This window comes from Cherax quadricarinatus, chromosome 36, assembly GCF_038502225.1.
Source record: "Cherax quadricarinatus isolate ZL_2023a chromosome 36, ASM3850222v1, whole genome shotgun sequence".
Classification (NCBI taxonomy): domain Eukaryota; kingdom Metazoa; phylum Arthropoda; class Malacostraca; order Decapoda; family Parastacidae; genus Cherax; species Cherax quadricarinatus.
Genome location: NC_091327.1, coordinates 20,959,935 through 20,972,386, shown reverse-complemented (window position 1 = coordinate 20,972,386; position 12,452 = coordinate 20,959,935). Strand labels below are relative to the sequence as shown.

At 37.9% G+C, this 12,452-nt stretch overlaps 1 protein-coding gene across 1 annotated transcript; it reads right to left on the bottom strand.

The window, feature by feature from the left end:
* Positions 1 to 5,941: 5,941 nt before the first annotated feature.
* On the bottom strand, positions 5,942 to 8,820 carry LOC128691356 (exosome complex component RRP40). The gene is made up of 2 exons (XM_053780172.2): positions 8,726 to 8,820; positions 5,942 to 7,834 (listed from the first exon to the last, which is right to left on the bottom strand). Exons 1-2 carry the CDS (start codon positions 8,734 to 8,736, stop codon positions 7,126 to 7,128), a joined length of 720 nt encoding a protein of 239 aa, XP_053636147.1. The 5' UTR covers positions 8,737 to 8,820; the 3' UTR covers positions 5,942 to 7,125.
* Positions 8,821 to 12,452: the final 3,632 nt, after the last annotated feature.

Sequence of the window (12,452 nt, the reverse complement as noted above, 5' to 3'; positions counted from 1 at the left end):
ACACTTACTACTGTGCAATCTACATCTACAGGACCTTAAACTCCAATATCAACCTTGACCTAAAATGCTTTCTTGATAGTTGTGACAGAACCCACAGGCATAACACCAGACACAAGCATCTCTACGACATTCCCCGTGTCCGACTAAACCTTTACAAAAATTCAATGTATGTCAAAGGCCCTAAAATCTGGAACACCCTACCTGAGAACTCTAGAACTGCAGACACATTCATCACCTTCAAAACTACCATTAGAAAACATCTTATCTCCCTGATACACCCCATCAACTAACTACACGAATACCACCTGATGGTTCACACTTACACTCACTCACCCATTTGACCATAAACAGAAATATTAATCTCAATCTTAAAATAATGAATCCTATGATACTCCAATACTTAAACTATGTACTGTGCCAAAACAAAAGCATTCACATTGCTAAACTCACAAACTAGTATTTAGTCACTTAGCCATAATACCAACTTACCTCATAATTTGTAATATTTTAAAATAAAGAATTAAACTAAGTCTGCCCGAAATGCCTAGCCATGCTAGGCGTTCTAGTGGTACACTCTGTAATCATTATTTAACTACATGTAAACCACACAACAACCAAATTCTGTAAATTTAACATTGTAATCTTTATAGAGAATAAACTTTGAATTTGAATTTGAATTTGAATTTGACCTGTGAGTTTTAGGACTTTCTTGCCATGGGTTCGATGCCCCCTTTTCTGTGACCTATTTAGCATCTTCGTTTACCCTACCAATAACGATAAACCCAATTAATCACCCTACTTAGACTAGTTTATTTATTTTTAATTGTATCATCCTAATTCATAGTTTGCGTTTTCTTTAATGTGTGTTGTTGGACAACATTTTCTTTGTAATTTCAAGAGACCCCAGTGGAAATAATTCACTTGGGTTATCCTAGGTAATTTACACAAATAATAATAATAATAATAATAATAATTGTGGAAAATTGCATTTATCTGAATGTATCATTATATACATAACAGTAAATGAACATAGATAATAGACTCAAATTTCATACACATATACATCAAATTTCTAAGAAAATTTCCAAGACTGTAGGCATACTATCGAAGATACGGTACTATGTTCCACAGTCAGCCCTCCTGGCCCTATATCACTCTCTTATTTACCCCTATCTCACCTATGGAATTTGTGCATGGGGCTCAACAACAATTAACCATCTCAGACCACTAATTACCCAACAAAAGGCTGCAGTTAGAATGATAACAAATTCTCACTACAGGCAGCACACTCCACCAATATTCAATACACCAAACCTACTCACCATACAAAACATCCATACTTATTACTGCACCTATTACATACATAGAACACTTAACTCTGATATTAACCCTCCCCTCAAACATCTCCTTGCCAACCTCAACAGAACACATGACCATAACACAAGGCACAGATCACTCTTTGATGTTCCTCGTGTCCATCTCACACTATGCAAAAACTCAATGCACATAAAAGGCCCTAAAATCTGGAATTCATTACCTGTAAATATAAAAGAAACACTACCTGTTTATAAATTCAAGTCTCTTCTCAAAGATCACTTACTCACCCAAAACCAAATAAATACTGAATAACTGAACCTTATAAATTGTATATCTTAAATGTTTCTCACAATTATATCACATAAATGTTAAACCTAAAACCCAATCTAACTTTATTATTTTTTAAATACACTACCTAACTGAATGCAACCATATGACCTGTCTTTGTAATACTCACTTGTGCTTTATAGTAATCTGTTTACATTAATGTTTTATCACTGATTTCATCATTGCTTAGTTAATCTTAAGTTAATTTTAAGCCAGCCCGTAATGCTATGCATAGTATAAGTGGCTTTGGCATGCTGCTCTTATCTGTATTTTTTTGTACCTCTGTATGTGTGCTCAAATTGGAAATAAATAAATAAATAAATTATTTATAAGTTAGACAAGTAGGAATTTGGGACACCTAGGTCGCAAAACATGTCCCCCTTCGATACCTAGAACTGTCATATCCACAAGTTGCTATGGACCTATTAATTAAATGAAATATACATCACCAGGAATGCTGGTAAATACATAAATTTGTGGACTGTATATTAAAATTAAAAAAGGATTATATATACACACATTTAGTAAGTAAGTAAGTAAGTTTATTCAGGTATACACAAATACAGTTACATAGAATTATCATACATAGCAGCATATGTGTAGAGAACCTAGGATAACCCAAAAAAGTCAGACAGAGTGACTTATTTCCATTGGGGTCCTTTAATAACAGAAGGAAAATATCTTAATATCACTCACCAATTTGACTGGAGATTAATGTGTCATGTACAGGACCCCCCCTTTTGCCTACATTTATGAAGAATTTACTGGCCAGAAATTAAACATAATTTAGACAGCTTATCTGAGGTTCCTGGAGTTGTCCTGTCCTGTCGCCTGATTCTCAAGTTATGCAGGAATGCACATCCAACAATTTTGCCTTCTATTTGAGAGGTGTCAGCCCAATTTTAACCTCTAGAGCATGAAAAATTCTTCCCATTATTAATTAATGTCTTACTCCATTCAAACAAAATAGCGACTCCCCTTCTGCGCAGACGCAGGCTTTCCGTTTTCTATGACAAATATTATTAAATACAGTATGGCCATCTATATACATATAAATACTGAATTTCTGGAAAATATATACAGTATTTTCCACAATAATAATAATAATAATAATATCTTTATTTCTACAAGTACCTGTACAAGGTATACAGTCCTAGCTGACATCAATGATATACTACTACATAGAAAGCCGCTTGTTATGCAGAGCATTTGGGCCAAATTAGGTCAGTTTTGTCCCAGGATGCGACCCACACCAGTCGACTAACACCCAGATACCCATTTTATACTGATGGGTGAACATGGACAGGTGTCTTATGGAAACACGTCCCTAATGTTTTCCAGCCGTACCGGAGATTCGAACTCCGGACCTCAGTGTGTGTGAGCTGAGTGCGCTAGCGATTGACCTACGGGACACCCAATAAAGGCTAAACACTGAATGTCCAATGGTATCAATACCGACGGGTAGGTAAGACACAGGCACCAGTTAGGCATCTTTACTCCGAAATGTTTCACCTACACAGTAAGCTTCTTCAGTCCAATACAGCAAGTAGGCAGGAGCAGTAGAGATGTGAAGACTATGTAATCAGTCCATCATCCTTGAAGACGTAGATTTGAGGTTGTCAGTGACCTCTCAGTGATTACATTCTTTCTTCTACTACTCTACACTTCTTCTTCCGACAGTATGTAAGTCTCCACACTGTCGCTTGATATTCACATTGTTTCAGACTATGGAACAAAACTCTTCTCCAGGCTGAGGGACTGACAACCTCAACTCTACGTCTTCATGGGTGATGGACTGATTACATAGTCCTCACATCTCTACTGCTCCTGTCTACTTTCTGTACTCAACTGAAGAAGCCTACTGTGTAGGTGAAATGTTTTGGAATAAAGATGCCTAACTATTGACTATGTGTCTTACTTACCAAGCTAAAAGCTACTTTGTAAGACAGTTATAATAATCCAAAAATTGTGTAAAATTGTACCTTAATAAACTTTAATCTCCACGGCCTGGAGTTGTAATTGACCCTCATTACTGCTACTAGTGAGACAGTGAACTTACCACACTGCTTGTTCTCTTGTATGCTACAATTACTACTACCATTATTACTGTCTCCTACTACTCTTGTTACTACTACTACTACAAACTGCTACTTCTACTGCTACTCTTGCTGCTACTACTCACTCGGGTCACATAGTGAGTATCCGTGGTTTGATCCCCAGCATGGGTGAAAATATTAGGCATGTTTCCTTATACTACTGTACCTGCTGTCCCTGTTCCCCTAGCAGTAAGTAGGTACATGGGTGGTAGTTGAATGATGTGGATCGCATCCTGGGGGGCAAGATTAAAGGACAAGAGTGGAAAAAGTCAGCCTCCAAGTGAAGTCAGTGAAGAATAATTTACAGAAATGTTATCTGATTTCTTTTCAATTGTGGCTTTGTGATTTGTTCCAGTTATGATACTGTGATAACTAATTCTATTGGGCAGTTTACTCCTCCTGACTGAAGGGTGCAAACATTATTCTGCATTACAAAATTTGGGTGCCAGGGTTACTATGTTTAATAAATTCTTACAGGATAATTATTATTATTATAATTATCAGAACTAAGCACTAAACCCAAAAGGGTCATACAACTTACAGGATAAAGGAATTAGTGTGAGCAATATGAAGAGACTGTACTTTGTCAAATGACTGTCACATATACAGTGGAACCCTGAATATTGGCCATAATCCGTTCCAGAAGGTCGGCCTAAATTTGAAGCAATATTTCCCATAAGAATTAATGTAAATACTATTAATCCATTCCAGACACCCAAAAATAATAACAAAAAATACATTTTCAAAAGTTAATTAGAGTTTTACATACACAAAACAATAACTAAATAAAATAAACAAATGAACATTGAAATCACTATTACATACCTTTATTGAAGACTCTTGTTGGCTTGTGGAAGACAGGGAGGAGGAGAGGAGGACTGACTATTGTTTGGAAGGGGAATCCCCCTCCATAAGGACTTCAGGTATCAAAGTCCTCTCTGGGGTTACTTCCCTCCCTGACTGCAGCACTCGCTGCATGCCTGCTACACTCCCTGCCTGCCTGCTACACTCCCTGCCTCCCACACTCCCTGTTTCCCTGCTACACTCCCTACATGCTTACTACACTTCATGCATGCCTGCTACACTCCCTGCATGCCTGCTACACTCCCTGCATGCCTGCTACACTCCCTGCATGCCTGCTACTCTCCCTGCAAGCCTGCTACACTCCCTGCCGCCCTTCCACACTCCCACCCTCCATGTTACAATCCCTGCATGCCTGCTACACTCCCTGCCTCTCTCTCCACATCTTCCATTGGGCCCATGGTGGCTTATTACACAGTCGCATTTAATAAACAAGCACAAAAACCAATGTGCGGAGTATACGCTCATTCACCAAGAGACACAGGGAGACTGACTCACCTACATGCGGCATCCTGGCAGAAGGCAGGCTGACGCGTATAATACAGCCAATTTGCAAGGCACCGGCCGAAATACGGAGCAAAATTTGCACTCAAACACTGGCCTAAATACAATTTGGCCGATAGATGCAGCAGCCGATATTCAGGGTTCCACTGTACATTATGAATGCATGTTATGAAAAATACTTACGAAATGACTCAGGGTGCCTGCATCATTATCATTACAGGTTCTGTGCTCTCAATACTTCTGGTTCTCTGCTGACTGAATTATCAATATGAAGTACATTATTACAATCAAAACTAAGAGCTAAACCCACAAGGGTCATACAGAATATGCAGTACAGTAATTCTCAATGCTCATTATTGTCATCAGTTTTGCAATTACAGTTGTACTCTCGACACTTACCACTGATATTAACATATTTACAATTACTATATAGCCTTCCCAACATTTAGTGCATATACCAATGATATTATATAATGACATGGATATTAACAAGACAATATGTAGTTCATGGCAATTTATGGAGATGATTCATCCCCCTGGAACTTAATCAATTCTGAAAAAGTTCCTGAGGATAAACATCTTTTGAGCAGAATGCCATAAACTTCATGTTAATAGTCTTATTACTATCAACATTCGATAATTTTCAACATTATGTCATTGATATTTAAACTTAGTCAGAACAAGCAGGTACATGCTAGCTCCATGTACACATACAGTCATTTCCAACATTCACAGTCCTGGATATCCGACTGTACATTACCAGTCTTGACTATATCAACATTCATAGGCAATCTATATACTGTATTCATAACACTGTCTAGTTATAAAAACAAAAATTCAAATTATATACTTTTATTGACAAAAAATATTATATAAATGATATACAGAATAAATAATTTATGGCTGATGATTCAAAATTCTAGCTGAATAAATCATCAACAATCACAATAGTTCACAACACTCAAGATATACATGAATGTACTATCAACAGTCACAACGATTAGCAGTGCATATAGTGCAAGCTAAATGTACAATTGTTTACAATGAATGTAGCATACTGAATTCATGGTGCATGCTGCATGTTTCAAAAACATTCAAGTACATACAGTATTTCCTACATCCAACTTAAAATATATTTTCTTTCAACATGTTCAAAGGCACTATTATTCCTTCTAAATCTAAGTGAACCCTTGATTTAACATAATGGGAGTCTTCATTGAAGCCAATTATCCTTTAAATCCTAATTATCAGAATATTTTTCCATGCTTGTAATAGATGTAATAGAATGAGTCCATTAAGTCTGTAAATAAATTTACCAAATGGACTACAATAACAATGGACAGTTCTGGATTTACCAGATTGTCTGTAACAAGAACAGACAATTCCAATTTATCTGACTTTGTTAAATCCAAAATGAATTTACCAAGCAAACCATGAATTCTGGAATTAATGGACTAAGTCCATTGTTTCCAAATGCTGTTGGCTACAGAGTTTATCAGTTAAATCTGAAATCAATTAAACCTGGGTCCAATAAATTGAGGTCTGTTAAATTGGAGTCTGCTGAATCTAATATTGTAATAAAGAATTATTTGACCATTCTTCATAGTTAGCTATCATAAATGTTTAGAGCTTTTGTGCTATTATAACTATGTAATAAAATGAATATAAAGCAGAAGACTTCAATATAATGAACATTATTCCATTAAGAACTGGAATAACATACTGTACATCACCATTTTAAACAAAAAAAAAAATTAACTTTTTAAAGCATCAATCATAAGAATACCCTGAGTATTTTCAGTGTTCATTTCTATTCTATAAATTTAAATAAATAGTAAGAGTGCCACATTTGTATAGTACATACTATACTTGCTGAAAATAAAGCAAACTAAACTGATGCTTATACTGTACCACGAAAATGATAAAGAAAAGACATTCTCAAACTGAAAATTTACCTAGTATTAAATTAAATGATCTGTTTAATTGATATCATAACAACTTTGTAAAAATAACTAGATCACTAAAAGTTTTTACTGTTAGAGGTATGCAGTCTATAAATATTCTCTTTGGCTTCCTCTAAAGTCATTACCTCCAACATCATTAGACAGTTCATGATAGTAACCATCTCTTTCTGCTTCTGTGCTTTCACCCACACTCGCCCATTAAAACCAACCAACAGCATAAACTTAATTTTCTGGGCAATCATCAATAATAGTGAATTTTTAGGATTTACAATCAAACGAGCTATGTGTAAGGGAAGAGTAAACATGATACCTCCATCTGGAAGTGATCCTATTCCTACTAAATTATTAAATACATCAATACACACTAATTCAGGTTCGATATTTTTGTTTGCCACAAGTATCTGTCCGAAGATAAGATCACCAGGTTTCAATTCTTTTCTGGCCTTTTTTGAGGAGTTTTCAAACACTAACTCTGATATCGTTGCCTTATCACTTGCACCTATGTCAATAATGTAATTGTTGCCTGTTTTCTTGATAACTATACCAATAACAAATTCCTTTGCATTAGGAATATAACGCTTTTGGTGAGTGTCTACATAATACAAATTCTTGCTAGTTTTCTTCAGGAGACCTGAACGAGTTGCACAAATGACATTTTCTTGCCAGCGAAGCCCTGGTCCTATGGAGATGTCTGCCTTATCTGCATTAAGCTGCAGGACCTCATCCCCAGGCAGGACAACTCTCAACACCTCGACTCCACCAATACTGTAAAGAAAGAAGAAAATAATAAAGATTAAATAATCAACCAAGTCACACTTATTTTAACAACTTTATTCCTATAAAAAGTTACTTCCTAGTTAATAATATACTGTACTTTACTCTGACGAAGTAAGAGGGATGCATGTAAATTTTTTTAAGAAAAGCACGAAGCCAAAACTAACTCCTCAAGCTAATGCGATGCTTCTATCTTAAGAAGCATTGAAAAAATTGTACAAGAATTAATATATGCAGTGCTGTTAATGTCATTCATTTTGAATAATAAATTATGTGTAAATTGTGTTGTGTTCTCTTTGGAAATAGACTTTTAGGATACTCCCCGTACATAAGTCCAGGCTTCTTGAACACTCTGTACAATAATCAGTTAAGTAATAAAAGGAAATGTCTAACCTCACTACCATGTACTAAGCCTTTTCAAAAGTATATATGCAGATAGAAGAGAAATGCTGGGAAAATTCTGTGAGAAATATTATGGTATGATGGTAAGTTCAGTCACAGGATAGGGGGCCACTGCTCAGTAGTCTTTATGGCAGTATGTTCACTCACAGGACGAGTGCCACTGCCCAGTAGTCTTTATGGCAGTATGTTCACTCACAGGATGAGTGCCACTCTAACAATAAAAAGTAAGCGCTAAACCCACCAAGATTAAAAAAAAAGCATTTTAACTATCCAACATAGTCTTGGGCAGTAATACTTAGTACCATCCATCAAGTGAAAAATATTAACACACACCTGTAGCTTGCTTAACTTAAGGTTTTTTTTCGCCTGCTGATTGCACAGGTTGAAGTGATGCACGTCACCTTTGATGATTACGTCACTACTGAGTGCCTGGCATTCGCCATGTGTGTATTAAATTGAAATGTATGGGACGAAACTTACTTAGTGCCCATTTTTGCTGCTCGCGCTGGTTTATTTACCTTGCGGGTTATGTAATCAAGCAGTTTACTTTAAGGGAGAAATTCGTCAATGTTTTTTCATTTTCTTCTTCACATCTAATTTAACTGATTTTTTTACTTAAAATGATGTATATATTGTATTCTTAATTATAATTAAGTGGGAACAGTATAATTTGTTGTCTATTGTGTAATAGGGATGTATGTATGTGCATGCTGAATCGTTTTCTATACATGTTTTCTCTCCCCGACCAGAGGGTTACTTATATAATATTAATAACAATATTAATTAATTAATTTTTCCATGTATTATAGAACAAGACCTTGTCTGGATTATTAACACGGAGAGTTAATAACCAAGGATAACTCACTAAAGCCAAGCAATGGGACTTATGTCTACGGGGGTCCTTGTTTCCTCCCTGAGGACGAGATCCACAATAATTGACTAACACCCAGGTACCTACACACAAATAACCCGCACATAGTCACACTAACAGAAAGGAGAGGAGGGAGTATATATAGGCCAGCAGACAGGGACGGGACAAGAGAAGTTTCCATCCGTGCCGGGAAATTGATCCGTGGTCCCTTAGTATGTGAGCTGAAGACTATCAATGAACATAAGTCATTCTACGGTTGATAAGATAAGATAAGATTTCGTTCGGATTTTTAACCCCGGAGGGTTAGCCACCCAGGATAACCCAAGAAAGTCAGTGCGCCATCGAGAACTGTCTAACTTATTTCCACTGTGGTCCTCAATCTTGTCCCCCAGGTTGCGACCCACACCAGTCGACTAACACCCAGGTACCTATTTGCTGCTAGGTGAACAGGACAATAGGTGTAAGGAAACGTGTCGAAATGTTTCCACCCGCCGGGAATCGAACCCGGGCCCTCCGTGTGTGAAGCGGGAGCTTTAGCCACCAGGCCTTGATCCTCTGTGATGCCTGGTCACAAACCGGGCCGCGGGGGCGTTGACCCCTGAAATCTTCTCCAGGTATTATGTCTGACTTTTTTGGGTTATTCTAGGTAATTTACACATATGTTACTAGGTATGATATTTGTACTTCTGGGACGTGTACTCAGCCATGGGACACTGGTGAATAGGGACACCAGGCTGAAAAAAAAAGGCTCGTTCATGTATTTCGCTTCACCCAAATTCGAATCCAGGTCCTTTAAGCTGTGATTCGAGCGCTTTAACAGTGATCAATAAGACACACCCTGCTACTAATTTCAGCTGTTTCCTCACCATTGATGTCATTAATTATTTTGATGTCATTGCAATAATGATGTTTAATATAGACAAGCTGTGGAATAAAAAAAACATGTCTAACACTTGGGTATCTTTATTGGCGAAACCTTTCGTCAATAGGTGGCTTTATTCAATCCACTACAGAGAATATTATTATTATTATAATCAAAAAGAAGCGCTAAGCCACAAGGACTATACAACACTACAGAGAATAAATGCTGGAGGTGGTGGAAGAAGTGGGGCGGTAATTTGTGGTGATTAGTCCCTCAGCCTTGATAGGTATTCCATCCCTTAACCTTGACAGGTGTTCAGTCCCTTAGCTTTGATACTGTTCGAGGCACCGTAATTCAATGCTTCTTCTCCAATCTTTAAGAAAGTGCAAAGGAGAACAGATAATCTACGATACCCCATATCCTGTAGCCTATTTCCAGAGGTGGTTTTCACTTCCATTAATATTAGCTCTTAAAGTTCATATTCGCTAAAGCACCTAATCTTTCCCTAGACAATAGACAATGGGATTTGCCTAAACTTTCAGTCAGAGTTGAAAGGAGGTGGAAAGAGACACATGGAAGGCAACACAGAGGTTGTTGTCTTATGTTCCTGCCTCGCATTTTACACTGCGAATCAGTGAACCCTCCAAGGAGGAAGTTCATTGAAGATGGTGCAGAGAAAGAAGAAAATTTTGGTCTGATTATTAACCCAGGGTTTCATGGGGAAGTGGATAACAATCCTTCCTTCGTAAGCCATGCGTGTCATAAGAGGCGGCTAAAATGCCGGGAGCAAACCCGGGGATTATACTATGTGGAAGGCATTCTCTCTCCAATTCCCTAAATCAAGTATAAGGATTCCTTGACTATATGCAAAAAAAAAAAAAACTTTGTATCTTCTTTATTCGGGTCACCCTGCCTTTGTGGGGGACGGCCGCTGTGTTAAACAAATGTAACCCAGGAATGATGTAGCTACTCGTGGCGAACCATTAATAAATTTTCTAAATTGCACACAAGGGTCCTTTTCCACATGTGTAGTTATCACCCTAAAATTACAACCGAGAGGATTAGTAACTCAGTAAAGTCAGGATGTTATCAGTCTTATTTTCACTGGGGTCCTTTGATCATATTCCTCAGGATGCCACCCACACTAGTCGCTTAACACCCGGGTGCTTATTTATTATAAGCTAGGTGAACAGGGGCAGCATGTGTAAGGAATATGGCCAATGTTTCCTCTCGTCTGATGGTCGAACCCCGGTCCTCTCGGTGTAGGAGCTAAGACAATGAATTTGAACAACCCTCTGCTTACTTAAAAAAAAATTCTTTCTGCAGTATTACAAAATGTAGTTTACATGTTATAAAATATTGTTAAGCACAAAAGAAAGCCACTACATTCCCTGGAGCGCAGGCCAGAGAGATACATAATAATACATACTTGCAAAATCCTAGAGGGATTAGTACCAAACTTGCACACGAAAATCACTATGAAAGCAAAAGAATCGGCAGGAGATGCAACATTCCCCCGATGAAAAGCAGAACCGCCACGAGTACACTGAGAGACAACACAAGTAAGTGTCCGGGGCCCAAGACTGTTCAACTGCCTCCCAGCATACGTAAGGGGGAATACCAATATACCCCTGGCTGTCTTCAAGAAGGCACTGGACAGGCACCAGTCAGTACCTGACTAACCGGGCTGTGGTTGTACGTCAGTTTGAATGCACCCAACAGTAACAGCCTAGTTGATCAGACCCTGATCCACCACGAGGCCTAGTCTCGGACCGAGCCGCGGGGGCGTTGACCCCCGAAACCCTCTCCAGGTAAACTCCCGGTAAACATCATACTGCTTACAAACTACTTAAGAATAAGACTTTTTGTCATGTACAAAAGTGAGGTAACTAAATGAACAATAGTATAATTTTAAGTATGCATTAATTTTATAATTGTATCTGATTAGCCAAGAACTGTATACCCCTAAATGTTTAGCGATTTTCCCATAATGTGGGTGATAAATGCTCATCAGGCTTTCACAGACTTGTAAAAGGCTGCTGTGATGGAGAAATGTTACCTAAATAGAAGTTCCATTTGATGCTTGTGTGTCTATATTAACTACTACCTGTCGATATTCCAATGCTATCTGCTATTATGTGTCTGTTAATATATTGAGAATGGGATTCACGATCCTAAGTGTGCTTACATAGATAGTACTATGCATTCACAGTCTTTTTTTTATTGCCCATAGATCAGTTTTACATGCTAAGAACTGTTATCCTAACTCGATTCATTTCAAATCCCAGCTCTGCCTGAGGCTGTCTACCGCCCCGTGGACTGCGACCCATGGGTGGTAGACTAACACCCAGGTACCTACTTACTGCTAACTAGATGAACAGGGGCAGCAGTTGTAAGGAAATATGCCCAACGGCAAGCTGAGTGCTCTACCAGCTGAGCAGGTCATATCAGCTTTCCTACTAGTATCCCCAGTG